Source organism: Phalangium opilio, unplaced genomic scaffold (assembly GCF_054372755.1).
Source record: "Phalangium opilio isolate 3A_F unplaced genomic scaffold, DU_Popi_V2 ptg000011l_1, whole genome shotgun sequence".
In the NCBI taxonomy this organism is placed as follows: Eukaryota; Metazoa; Arthropoda; class Arachnida; order Opiliones; family Phalangiidae; genus Phalangium; species Phalangium opilio.
Window position 1 is genome coordinate 5,201,279 of NW_028324147.1, and position 14,947 is coordinate 5,216,225.

Sequence of the window (14,947 nt, forward strand, 5' to 3'; positions counted from 1 at the left end):
AATTTGAAGAACAAACAATTTATTGAGAACGACGCTGATCTATGTACCATATTTGCAAATACAAGTTCTTAGTTATATTTAATCGAAAATTGCATCAAAATTTGTATTATAGATTTAAGACGTATCTATTAATAATACATGATTGTACTTTATGAAAATTTCATCACACTTATACTTATAGTTTAAATTTTCTAGCCCTAGCCCTTTAATAAATAAAATCCATTCAGTTCCGAGGCAGGCTGTCCATCCCAAACATTTTCCGACACTTTTAAATCTATAGGTGTCTATACAGGGTGTTTATGATAAGTCTGCATGCATAAATTAAGGGGGATGTTCTTTGGGAAAAATTTTGAGTCGAAAATGTATAACTTCTATCTCCATTTTGTTTACCATAAGGGACACTGTTTCAAATCGAGTTATGATTTGAAATTATGTTTTAAGGGTGACCACCTAATTAAATTAGAAATCATTGTCTTAATCAGTTTCTTAATTAAATTTAACGGGGTCATCCGCAAAATACTATGTACAATCTTAACTCGATTTGAAACAGTGTCCCTTGTGGAAAACAAAATGGAATGGATAGAAGTTGCCTACATTTAAATCGACTCAAAATCGATTTCCCAAAGAACATCCCCCTTAATTTATGCCAGCCAGACTTATCAGAAACACCCTGTATAGCCCTATATCGGTGTGATAAATTTTGATCCTTGAAGCGGAAAAATTCCGCACCCCAAAATATTTAAAAGCTTAAATTTAAAAGGAAGCTAGCTATAGCTATCAATATAGGCAGGAATCATCTTTGATAAAAAACCAATCCCATTTCATAATTTAAATACCAACACGCCCGTAATATCGAAAACGATATAAAGGTTGACTTATAATACAAGTCAACGTTGTCTGTCCAGTTCTTACCTCAATGACGAACCACAACTGATCTTCCTCGCGTCGATTTCCAGGTTTCAGGTACAATCCGTAGAACATAGGTATATTTGGATGGAGACACAAATCGCGAAGAATCAAATACTCTTCGTCGATCTCTTCGGCGTTGTCCGCGATGTTCTCCATGATTTTGACGGCCACTCGGTTACCGTCCTCCAAGTTGACCGCGGCGTATACTTCGCCGTATGTCCCTTCCCCCACAACATCTTGTAATTCAAACTTGTCACTTGGATCCGGCAACTCGCTGAAGTTGATATGTTGAGACAGCGAGTCGTAGTGTGTGACCAGCCCATTGCCAGAAGGTCCCTGAAACCCAAAAGAAGAACCGTTTAGGTCTGGACTCGAAAACATATCTTGTTTTAAAGAAGCGTCTGCTATTTTCATAACGCGTGTACTTTAACGTCTGGATAGGCTAATAGAGACCAAGGCAAGCTGGATAAGCGACTTTGTAATAGACCATTTCGATGTAACTACGAGGGAGTAACACGGGGTAAACCTTTGCCTTCCATCTCGCTATTTGGCGCCTGCGCTATAGTCTTTTTGTATCATGATAGTGCATGCGCGGAGACGGATGGCAATATATCAACCCCCTTGTATGTCCCAATACTGAGGGTTGCCTACACCCTTTTTATCGTCGAAAAGGTCTATTACGTCATAGTACGGTTCCGTTATACTTCACGCCTTTCGCTCTGTTTGATCTCAAAAATCTTATGTTTATCAATCATATGCAAATTAGAGAGGAAACAGTAACAAAGGCGAGCTCAGAGGTACTAATGACTTTAATAACACGTATCTCATCTGGAAGCTCTCTTTTCTTTAGGTCTGTTGCGTTACCATCATTAAAAGTAGTCGCGACAAAGGATTTGGCGTAACAGCTCATTCAAACTGTAGACTAAAATCTTAAGTTTACGTCGGTGAAGTCGGTTTGCTAGCTCAATTAGACACGTGTCAACGATTACGTAAAAGATTCGCGGGTTTACTTTGAAAATTTTTCAATTTCGTCGGGGCAGTGTCGAGATGGCACCACCTCGTTACCTTCTTTTCTTTAGCCATAGCTCACTCGATCATGCCTTACTAACTCGTGATCGAGTGAGCTAATACGCATTAGCAGACGATATTTATGAAAAGTTTAAGGATTATTGGCGCGGTATTTGAAAATTTTGAATGATTAGCTATTTTAGTTTTTAAAATTCCTGTTTAAAAAAATTACCATATACGCGACTCATTTTAAGCCATGGTCAGTTTGGTCACATGATAAACAATATGGACTAGCTACCTTTAGTGACCAGCCGCCCCCGCGTTTTGGCCTCCCCCCCCTCTAAGACAACCCGTTATCAAGGTAAAACTAACAGAAGGCTATCGTGGGATGCCTAACCGAAAGTTCGCGTCGGTCTTTATAGGTCAAAAAAGGTCAATTTCCTTAAAAAGTCAGTTAGTGGTACTTACCATTTTTCCTGATCCAGGCAGGTGTATGAGAATCGTCTTCTCTGCTTAAATGGTGGTCCGATGCAACCGGTCAACAATTGGTCTACGTCGTTTCGAAATATCTGAAAAAATGCGTGTTTGGAAAAAGTATTATTGGAAAATTGGGAAGCCGAGCTACAGCATCGAGAGTCAATATGAGATGAAACCTTAGAAAGCAAAAAATAGGCTAATCTAATTAATAGCCGCAAGAATTGGCTACCTCTTACCAACCTCCTCCCCATTCCGTTTCTCTCTCTCTCTCTCTTGCCCTTAGTCTTTAACTTTTAAGAAAATCGATAGAGGTGAAGGTTGCCTTGACATAGGATGACTAAGGCTTAGGTATATAGACGTAGGATCACGTGGACGCGAGATGAAGTCTGTGTAGGAATGTAAGTGTGAAAGATATAGAAACTAAGTAGTTCATGATTTAAAGTGGAGAAGTTAATTGATTCAATACACTTTACCAGGGATAGATTTAATTTTAGAAGTGGGAATGGAGTATTTACGGTTAGTATTTACTTCAGTCCGACTCATAGACCACTCAGTATAGAGCCCCTCCCTTCATGCAACACGTAACGAAAAGTTTAAATTATCTTATTGGCTCACTTAAACTACGTTTTGATGAAGTTGCTGACGGGGACGGCGAAAAATAGTGACCCTAATCCCTTATTACCTATGTCGCTATGACCCCCCCCCCTCTTCTTTCATACCCCTCCGTCTCGTGAAAGGGGGTCAGGGACTTTAACGCGCGCCCACATATTACTCAGTTATCCATTCCTACTTCAAAAACTAAATCTATCCCTGACTTGGAAATCCAATTCTTTGTCGGTTCGAATTTTTAATATTTTAATTTCTAACACTGAATCCATTTAATATGCAATGAAAGAAATCCTACACTGTATTTATGGATGGCCCCTATAAGTGCACGATTTCTAATTCAATAAAAGGTTTAGTTTCGAGAAAAAGAATTAATTGTTGACGTCATACCTACAGTTAATTACGGAAGTAGCTCTTACAATAAAAGGGGATAAGCATTGCTTGCTCATAGTGTCTGACTTAATTCAAAATAACGAACTTCCGCTATTGTTTTATATAAAAAAATAATATCACTTACATCGTTACGTGGAATGAATTGCCGCATCAGATTAGATCGTAGTTTCATGATCGAGCATCGGGAACGCCAAAAAATAGATCCCGAATTAAACCGCTATATCGGAAAAGAAAAGATAAGAGGAACAAAAATAAATAAATATCGATTCTAGTTTCTAGAGCTCCGGAATTCCCACGCCTTTGATATTCAAGATTATCGGGGAGTGTAATTCGAAGACCACGTAAGATTACAACTAAATTTAACTCGCGTAATACGTAGCCTCCCACAGTTGACGTCATACATTTCAGGGCAATATACTAAGATCACCTTTTTTAAAGGGAAGGTAACCTTAAAGGCAAGGCGTTAATTCTTTAGGGCTAATAACATCCGTCTATAGGATTAAGGGAACAACGGTACTAAGTAACTAATCAACTAAGTATTAGTGAAATCGGTAGAAACGTTATTCATTAACGAAGGTTTATTTTACATTTCGGGCCGCCATTTTCCAAGATGTCGGCAAATCAATCCCCAAAAGATATAAAGTCCGTCTATATGATATAGAGAACCAGTGTACTAAATATTAGCCAAATCGGTTGAAACGCGCGGACATTATACCATAAAGAAAGTTTATTTACATTTCTGGCCGCCATTTTCCAAGATGGCGTTGGATTGCAAAAACCTTTCATATAGAGTACCTACTAATTAAGAGTAACGTCCCTGCAAAATTTCAGCCTTCTAAATAAAACGGTTTGGACTGGGCGTTGATTATCAGACAGACAGTACGTTGACTTTTATAGATAAAATCATCCTAAACCAATATACCCTTCCTATACCCATACTTATGAACCATCCATATTATAATACACTTATGTTACCTTCAAACAAAACCAAAATAAATTAAGGGCTAGATATAACAATAAAAAAAATAATAAAAAACGAAGCCGTGACAATGACACTGTATAATTAAAAATTCAATAAAATTCAATTCAACGAGGTCGCCAGTAATAATAATAATAAAAAAAACCCAAAACAGAACCTGATGCTCTAAATACGCTCACCTGCATCTAAAAAAAAAAAAATGTTTTAATGAAATTTTATATTATTCACGCCCTGTAGATATTATGTCACCCCTTCGGCGTTAGCAACGGGCGTCACAAAGACAAAAGACCGTCACAAAAGACAGCAACCGTTTTCAAAGAACGCGTTATAATAATATATAATACAAAAGAATCACATTATAATATAATATAAATTTTTAACAACGTCACCCTATTTGGGAAGGGGAAGGGGGTTGAATATTTTATTTTTATTCAAGAGATGCTTCAAATTTGTAACGACTACTTTTATCCTTATAAGATATAACGTTGTGTATTAGTACGCCACAGTTTTAATAAGTTTACAAGTTGATCTTGAATAATATTATTTATATAATGAAGTAATTTTTAGAGCCCGTTAGGTTATAAATATGCATAAATTATTCAAGAGTATTATCAAAATGGTACGGCACATTTTTCAGTTCAGTTTAGTTTATAATTAGGTATAAATTTATATTTATATTTAGGCCTATATATTTTCTTATTTAAGTAAGGCAATCAGGTTCAGATTCTAACGGGTTTTTATGTTTCTCTAAATTTCTTTGTGTTACTTTTCACGCATTTTGGGAGCGTTATTTGAAGCGTTGATATCTTTTCACCGGAATTTAATAATAATATAAATGAAATGGGTGGGACCTTGAATTCAAAGCAGTCCATAGAATAATTTAATGTTAATTAAAATTAATTTAAAAAAGGTAATTCAACGATGGACTAAGTAAGGGTGTAATGTTTAAGATTCTGCAGGGTTTCTAAAAGGCTAGGGGTCAAGTTATTTGGTCTAAACCTAATTTTGTTGATTGCTAAAGTCGTTCAAGCCTGAATTGGTAAGACCTTATTAGCCCTATGAGGTCATTAGCACTGGAGTCTAATTATATTAATATGGTTTATCTTTGGGCTGCTTCAACAGCTCCGAGAGCATTTGGAAATATATTAGGGGAATACACCCTTTCGACGGGAAAAGGGGGGTAGGCAACCCTTATTATCGGGAGATACAAGGGGGTTGCTCCAGTGCCGTGTTTGCGCACTCTCAGATCCAAAACGACTACAGCGCAGGCGCTAAAAAGCGAGATGGAAGGCAGAGTTTTAACCCCCGTGTCTTTCCCTCTTAGACTCACTCGGTGGTTAATTTTGCAGGACTTCCATCTTCTCCTATTTAGTCTGCATTACTAAGCCTTTGACAGCAGTGCCTCACCAGGCGTCCGTTGCTTTACCATGACCTACCTCATTCACTTCATGACAAGCTCCAGTTTGTAACCAGAGATTAACAAACTTATAATGGAACATACCTTATGAACTTATGGTTTGACCCAAGAAACAAGCATGCACCCTTTAATTTTTGGCAGACTTATCAAAAGCATCCTGTATACATGTAAGTCAGTAGGAAATAAATCATAAAAATTAATTTTCTCACGCGTAGTTAAACCACATTAAAGACTTTTATAATATTTGCATATAATTAATGTATTTAGGATGTTGTTTCTTATTTATTATTTATTATTCCTGCTTTTGAATATAAACGTCTGAAAGGATGTTTGTTTATAATTCAAAATATTATTAGATCCTGATTGTTCATACATATATCCTGACAAATTTGAAACACAACTCAGAAATGTTTAATGTTCTTTAGGCTTTGTGTAGGACAAAATTTAATAGCGTGTATACGAAATATTAACCGTAACCGAGACCCATATCTTTTTTTATTTTTTTTAATAACAGGAATGTCACACGGGCATAACGGGTTAATGATTTAGCTAATTATAAATTCGGTGCTACGAAATTAGTAGCATATAGCGCCATCGGCTAATAATGTGGTTTCTTAAAGGGATAGTATTTTGCGTATAAATACATCACAAGGGCTCAAACCCGGTCCCTAAAAGTCAGGACCTATTTTCCTGCAAGGTCCTTAATCGGTATTTTTTCAATTAAATTGCGATATTTTCTTTTTCGTGAAATATCTAATAGACTACTATCACTTTAATCAGAAGTGGTATGAGACTATCATACCACTTCTGCTTTAATTAATAAAACGGTGGCTGTAAGACGGTAAATTTTTTATTGACACCCGCGAGCGAGACATTTGAGTGTAGGGTTTCATTCAAATCGCTCGGTACGTACACGCTTTTAATTTTTAATATTAAAAAGTTAAAACGTTGAATTATATATATCGAATGTAAAAGGAAATTGAAGTTCAATGTCCTATCGCTTATAGCTCGGGATTAACTTGACTAAACTCTCTAGATCTAGAAGATGGGCTGGCTATAATCCAATAGAGTCCTATTCCTCCTAGCTGGTTTTCTTCAAAAGCTTAATTCCAGTCCCGAATTTGAACTTTTGAAGACATGGATTGGCTTCCTACAAAGCCGAGGGGCCGGTCACTATTAATTTAACCAAAGCCCGGGAACAAATGATATAATTCGAGTAGCAAAGATTTGATAATAAAAAGAAATAGGATTATATCTTCACTGATCCCTAAAATTTTAGCGCAAATGATCTTAGCGTTAAAAAATAATTATTTTTAAATAATTTTAATTTTTGAGCGACTTTTAGCCGTTTCAAGTTATGTTTGAAGTGTTTTACGGATGACCCATTAATTAAATAAGCATTGTATTTAATTTTTTTGTGTTAAATTTAAGGGGTCGTCCTTAAAACACTGGACAAACGTAACTCAAAAACGGTAACCCTTAGGGCAAAATGTCATGGAACATTTTTGACTCAAAATCTCACAAAGAACATTTTAATTACTTTTTCTTCACGCCTTTCAAAAACACCCTGAATACAGTTATTAACATTAAATTAAAAAAAAATATATTGATCAACCCAAAAGTCAAGATGTTTTAAAATATTTAAAAACAACCATGGGCGATTAGAAAAATATTTTTCTAGTGTAAATTATTTATTTACTATATTTACTTCCGACTTCTGTGGTTTATGTTCTATTGTCAAAAAGACCAACTTTCTCATCTTGTTTGACCTATTTCTTTATAAAACTATTTCGGATTGGGACGTGGTTTAATTTTAGACGTTGACCTCTGACCTTTTCCTTCCACGGAGAAAATATACGATCACGTAATTAACTTAATCTAGACGGGAAAGTTTTACATCTTATCTGAGACCAAAATAAAAATAAAATGATGGGTTGCTTGTGGTGCAAGGGGAGGTGTTTTGTTTTGTCTAGATAAAAAGAGTCTCATAGCAGACGACCATGCAGGTTTCTCTAAACCATTGGCGTATTCCCGAATCCCGGGAAGTTAAATTTAAGTCAAAACAAAATCGAACGTTATTTCCTTGAAGTTCGAAATCGTTTCAGAAATATTTTATGACCACTAAGAAAAAGATATTTAACTTTCCTTTAAAAACCACTAAACGTAGGTACGTTCTAGACGATGGAAAACGTCGTAAAAACGTGGCTTAAGTAGTTAGTGGGTTTTTTTTAAAGTTAGGTGAAATGTTTTTATTGCTCATTTACCTCTGTTATCTCAATATAATAAAATTCCTTAAATTTTCTGAAGAACATCTTGTAAAGGTCATATATATCCTTTTAGGGGACAGTGATCTCGTAAATTTGTTTGGCCTTTCTCTGTTTGCATATTTGCTTATTTTAAGTCTAATTACCCACACTATAGACCGTTCCTTTAATTACTTGCGCTGCAAGAGGCAACACCAAACGTAGTCAGAGAAGGTGACCTCCCCGCCCTGTGGTGTTTGCTTCTCTTGGACTGAAATTAATCTAATGGTCTATTCTCACTCCGACGTTCTCGAACTAGTTATCTCGAGCTGTAAGTCTATAACATTACGAATTTGTATAGGTAGTGTCATACTTATGGAATGAACATATCACTTATAAACTTATGATTGAAGACTATTGAAGGCAGATATGTCTTAATTCACATGTGTGTCACTATTTTAGGACTTGTTTCATGAGACCATCAATGTTTGAGAGTCCATATCTCCATAACTAATGTTGTAGACCACATGTTCATTGACACCCTAAGACCCAAGAACACACCATTTAATTTATAGCAGACCTATCAGAAATACCCCGTTCCCAGTATGCAAATTTCCCAAGAAAACAAATCCCTTATAATAATAATAATTATTATTATTATTTTAAAATTAAAATGAAAGAACCTGCATAATTCGGGTTAATTACGCGTGAAATTTATGTTTACAGTAAATATTTACAGCACTTTATAGATTTTTAACGAGCGGTTTTAATACCCATCATTAGTTTTAGACGGTTGTTTACAACATTAGAACCTTTATATCTATGCCAAAGCGATATGGGTTACGGGTTACTTCTAAGACTGAAATTATTCTAAATCAATTGAAGTGTTTTATGGGCGTGCCCCGATTAACGTAACGAGGCGCGTAAAAATAGCGCCCATAAATTAGGAATATCCCGAGTAAATCGGGCGAACGGCTCGCTTTCAAGACGATTGGATAAATCGACAAACTGAACAGGTCATTAGGCATCTTAATCAACGATTTTCGGCAACTCGCTTCGAAGATCTTCAAAAGAGACGCTGAAATGTTTGTACTCTGGACAGTTTGAAGGAAGTTATAATACATAGTTTTCAGAGTATGACACCTCAGATGACACTACCTATACAAATTCGTAATGCTAGAGACTTACAGCTCGAGCTAGTTTGAGAACGACAAGCGAGAATTGAAGTCCTACACTTGGTGGTTAATTTTGCATGCAGGACCAAGTTCCATCTAGGTCCTATTTAGTCTGCATTACTAAGCCTTTGACAGCAGCGCATCACCAGACGTACGTCGCTTTACCTGGAATCTATGACCTACCTCAATCACCTCATGACAAGCTCCAGTTTCTAAGTTACCAGTGAAAAACTTATAATTAAACATATCTTGTGAACTTATGGTAAAATTTACACCAGGAGGCCAGGCTACTTGGCGGACAAAGTGCAGTACCAACTACCAAGTAGTGTCGCCTCCTGGTCAGAAATGCCCCAATTGGCAATATCTTAAACTCTAATAAACAAATTAAGTTGGGTAAATAAATCATATCCACAATCGTTTCACCCATAATTAAAAAAAACCTTCCCCTCCCTCCTCTGCACTGTATACAGTACCAATTAAAATTACCAAATGCAAAATAAACACATAAGGAAACTAAACGAACAATACTATATTGTATTGAATGAAAAGCCAAAGCATAGCGTTATAGAATCTTAATTAGAACCGAACAGAGTTTGGACCTCACGTGAGTTCACAGCCCTTTATGGGGAAACAAATAATTTAGCCGCGGTTCCAAAATATATTCTGTATATGTATAGGCGTACATACATAATGCGAATGGTTTCATATCGCCCCTATAGATTTGTCTATATAGCCACACATAAACCCCATTCTCTATTGTTCCTAAAGCCTAAGCTTTGTTATCGAAACAGTCAGCGATAACGGACGAAAATTATAAATGCTTTAGAAAAAGAGCTTCAAATGGGACAAGAGTAGTCGTATCAGGATTTGATGCAAAATAAGGAGAGTAGAATTGGCGAGAGTTAGAGATGCTAGTATAGGCAATGGCGCTACAAATTACCGCAGTTTTACCACCACGGTAATTTACAGGGAGTATTACCATATTTTTACCATGGTAAATTACACTGCGGTAAATCTTAATGATTTTGGTCAATTAAATATTGAAAAACAATTCTTCATTACTATAGCCAATCAATTTGCCAGCAATAATTTCCAATGATAATAAAAAATTCGACCTAACCTAAAATAACATAACCTAACCTATCCTTACATCTCCCGGTTCGGTATCCATTCCACAAAGGAACGGTGTAATGAATCCCCGATTTCACTCAATTAATTTTTAATGATAATCAGCCATACTTATCAATAATAACAAAAATTCAACCTAACCTAACCTATCCTTTCCTTACATCTCCCGGTTCAGCCTCCATTCCACAACGTAACGTTGTAATGAAGCCCACATTTCAGCCAATTCATTTATGTAAAAATGTAAAAACAGGTCCAAGAATCGATTCAATAGTTACTAAAAAAATCTCCATAAATCAATCCCATAATGCCTGGCGCCAAGAAATTTTACTTTAACGCATGGAAGATAACATACTGGGTACTTCTCTCGATCTTTATCAACTCCTGGTGATATTTAACATTTAGCATGAAAAGGAAAAAATAACTTTTGTTATAAGCGTTATCAGGGAACAAAAAAAGAGGTGCTTAGTTCTTTCTGGAGAACATTTTGATTAATTGATTACATCGTACGATAATAAGAGTCCAACTAACTATACAGGGAAAACAGTATTTGACAGGCTCTTGTTTGTTTTTACGCTGAAATTTGTTTGATAACTAAACTTATAAATGCGAAAGTTTTACGCATAAAAAAAATCAAACATCTAAAATTAGCATTAGAAATTAGATTATTTAGAACATATGTTTAATTACTATAAAAACCTCTTTACGTAACACCAATACCATAACTCCAAAAATAGCAAAACGTTAAGCGAATTAAAGGGAAGATGAAGGGCGGAACGCAGCTTGATATTAGGGTTGTGACTTAACATCCGGAGTGGGCAAAGGGGTGAAAACCTCCCCTACTAAGCGTCAGACCCTCACTAAGCCAATCAGGAGCCTTCTCCTTGCCGCCATTTTGATGGAAAGGGGAGGAGCCATTTTAAGCCATACCTCTCTGGCAGCTAACTATTTGGACAGAAAGACTTCAGATATGGCTTCGACGTTACCAGTCCACCAAAGTCCTTTTGATGGTCTTTATTATCCACATACCCATTATCTTCCGCCTTTAGAAAACGAGGTGGTCTACACACCAGACTATATTTTAGCCTATAAGTTTTTAAAATAGTCTATTTCTTTAAATGACGTCAGTTTTTTTAAAAATGAGATCAAATTATATAAATGTACAATTTTTAATCACTTAAAAATTAAACTTTCTACCCCAATTCATAACTTAATCAAAGAAAGACAGACCCCAAAGAAAAAAACTAGAAACTTTCGTTTATAAATTTCACATTTAACCAAAAAGAAAAATATTTTTAATGATAATTTTTCTATTTATTTTTAATTTCGTGGGATGTTCAAAAGAGGCGCAAAAATAAAAAAGGCGGGAAACGGATACAGAAGGCGGGAAAAATCAATGCCGTAGCCAGAAGGTAGGTGGAAATAAAAAATTAAAAACAAAAAAAAAAAAAGAGGTACCAACGACTAAGCAACAACGTACCACCACCACTTCCGGGATGCCCCAAAGAGCTAAGTGTCGCTCTCACTATAGTCCCTTAAAACATTGTTATGATAATATACCCATTTTTTGATAAAATTCGGGGGTAAAATAGAGTCTGGCTTGTATTCATAACACCATAAGTTTATAAGATGTGTTCCATAAGAATGACACTTCCTATATTTCGTAATGCTAGTGACTTACGTTAATGTTATAGCTTCCAATGTGCTAATATAGTATAACAACACTGGAATGCAGTTTTTTTTGGTTTTGGTTAATTTTTTTCTCTTTAAATCTTTTTTTTTTGGATTTCACTCTACTGACAAACAAAACCTTTACAGGCTTGAAATGGTTTTAAATTGGCTTAGTTTCAATTTATAAACAAGCTCAATTCAAGATTGCAAAACCGATTATACTGGTATATTGCATTGTCAACCGAAATATGGGGTGAATAATAACAATGACGTTCATTTTAAAACGAGAAAAAGAGTACGTGTATTATTATTAGAAAGAAGTCGGTAAAGGTACTAGATTAAAATAAATTTTTCGGTTGCCTTTTATGTTATCTGTTAACAGGATAAGTCAGATACACAGACCGCACAGACAACTCATAATACTACTACAACAACAACTAGATATGGAAATCACGTTTCGACAGTAAAATGAAATTCATTTATTCATTTGAATAATTTTTCGTTTTTTTCTTCTAAACTTTCAAATCGTGGATCACGAATTTTTTAAATTTAAGGTATATCAATTTTTTGTTGGTTACGTGCATTTGAAAAAGGCTGCTTTGTTTATCTTTTGAATTTTTAATAATTAGCACCAAAAATTTAATTTGACTAAAGAATCTCAAAGCTGTATTTAATAAATAATTTCAAGTATAAAAGAAAAAATTCTAAAATCTATATCTATATAAATCAAAGTCCTGACTGACTGATAATCAACGCCCAGCCCAAACCGCTTGCCCTAGAAGGCTGAAAATTTGCAGGAACGTTACTCATAAGTAGTAGGCGCGTACTATGAAAGATTTTTCCAATCCGCCGCCATCTTAAAAAATGGCTCCCAGAAATGAAAAAAATCTTCTCTATGCAACAAAGTCCCCACGTTTCAACCGATTTCGCAAATATTTAGTACACTGGTTTCCTTTAACCTATAGACGGACCGAATGGTCTTTTGGGTTCGATTTGTTGCCATCTTTTTAAACGGCGGCCAGAAATTTAAAAACCCTTCTTTATGGAATAATGTCCGCGTGAAAAGTAATAAAAAATGCATCCCGACGGGCTGACGGGCAACGCCGAGTGCCTTCGCTCCTAGGGTGCTACAAAAATATTAGTCACCAGTAAAATCTACCCATTCTTTATATCATTTTGATGGAAGTTCTTAATTATTACACGCGAGCGACGCAGCGGGTAACAGCTAGTGAACTATAAGGAAATCAAACCAGGTAGAAAAATTATAGCAAAAATAAAAAGTAGTTTTTTTTCAGTAGTCTACTCATTTCTGAACCAAACAGAAAATGTAGTCTTAAATAGCCCATCTAACATTCAAAGCGTAAAACCGACACTTTTTTTAGCCGAGTCTCCGAATCGATTGCTCATTAAAAATCAAAATACAGCAAACTAGGCCTAGCTAGTAACATTTTTTCCAATTCCAATTCATTTTCAATCCTGAATTTACAACAGGTTTGAAGCTAGATTCCGGCAAACTCTTAATAGACCTTTTCGACATAAAAAAATTAGTATCGCGACATGCAAGATGGTTGATACAAAAAGACTATACAGCGAAGGCTCCAAAAAGCCAGATGGAAGGCTAAGTTTTACCTCCGTGTCTTTCCCTAAAATAGTTACACTGAAATGGTCTATTGAAGTTTGAACCAGTTGGTAAATGACATACCGGTTCACTCTCCGAATGAAACGGAGTGTATAAGAAAAACCGCGGAACAATACGTGTGAAGTCAAACAAAGGAGCAAGCAAGCGACGCTGTAAAATTTTGTCTTCCTTCTTGATCGAGTGAAGACTTACTCAGCTGTGTTAAAAATCGCTAGAGATAAAACCGCAAACAAATGGCCGATTCGTTAAAATCTTTAAAAAAAATTAACGAGAAGTTAAATGGATATCTTGTTGAATTAATTACCAATTATCTCACGAATATTGAAGTAGTAGTAGTGGTTTTCATTGCACAAAGACTATTTTAACAATTTGTAAGTTAAATATAAGACTTATCTTTAGTTCTTAGCAGACGATATTAGGGAAAATAAAGTAATGGTACTTTTATAAAATAAACCAATAGAGTAATGGCAGTACTACGTATGCAAACGTCACACCCTTCTATCTCTTAGCTCAGTGTCATCCCCCTACTGGGCGCGTACAGTATCCCCTCTTACAAGAGCGCGCCCAGATGGAGGGATACACAGTCTACCACCGCCACTAGTCTATAGAAGAAGAAACTAAGCCCGAATTGCCAAGTACATAAAAAGGTACATGTGGTGTCTTAATTTATATGGTTTTTGTAATGTACAAAAGGCCAATCAAAGAAACGGAGCAAAGAAATAAGCAGACGACGTTAATAAACTTAATCAAAAGAGAAACACGCTGGTAAAAATTAACATTTTTCCTACAAATGCATGGTTCCTTTGATTGACAAAGATTAATAAACTCTAAATTTTCTTAAATCAATTAAATGCATTCATGACCGTCTGGATAATTGGACATATATATATATATACGTATATGTATATATTCAACCCTTTGAATCCTTTAAAAATAGGCTAAACCGCAGAAAACATTCGGGGAATGTTATCGGGGACTCTGGGTTAGAGAAATCAGTCAATAGAGAAACCTCAAAATATTGGTTGAAATCCCCAATTTTTATTTTATTCGAAAAAATCAAATTTTTCTTACCCATATATCAATTTTTTTCTTTCATATATTGATTGGATATTGGCCTCAATTTTAACTCAACCTTTCATTATTGCAATTAAGATTTGAGAAATTTATTTGGGTAATTTTTTATTGATGTTTATATTTCAATATATTAATTTTTTTAATACCTCCAAGGTAAAAGTTTCTTGGCGAAAATTTCCCCAAGTTACCTTCTCTGGATTTCAAACCACCAGAGTTTTAACAATAAATGGT

The 14,947-nt window shown here is 35.4% G+C and overlaps 1 protein-coding gene across 2 annotated transcripts in view; it reads right to left on the reverse strand.

Moving 5' to 3' along the window:
- Nucleotides 1-14,947, reverse strand: part of ninaC (STKc_myosinIII_N_like and MYSc_Myo21 domain-containing protein ninaC) — a 47,396-nt gene that overhangs the window by 21,641 nt on the left and 10,808 nt on the right. For both annotated transcript variants that reach the window (XM_089858668.1, XM_089858667.1), the window contains exons 2-4: nucleotides 3,518-3,610; nucleotides 2,386-2,486; nucleotides 913-1,245 (exon numbers count right to left, since the gene is read on the reverse strand). In XM_089858668.1, coding sequence (XP_089714794.1) covers nucleotides 913-1,245; nucleotides 2,386-2,388 — 336 coding nt within the window. In that variant the 5' untranslated portion in view covers nucleotides 2,389-2,486; nucleotides 3,518-3,610. The remainder of the gene's footprint in view (nucleotides 1-912; nucleotides 1,246-2,385; nucleotides 2,487-3,517; nucleotides 3,611-14,947) is intronic.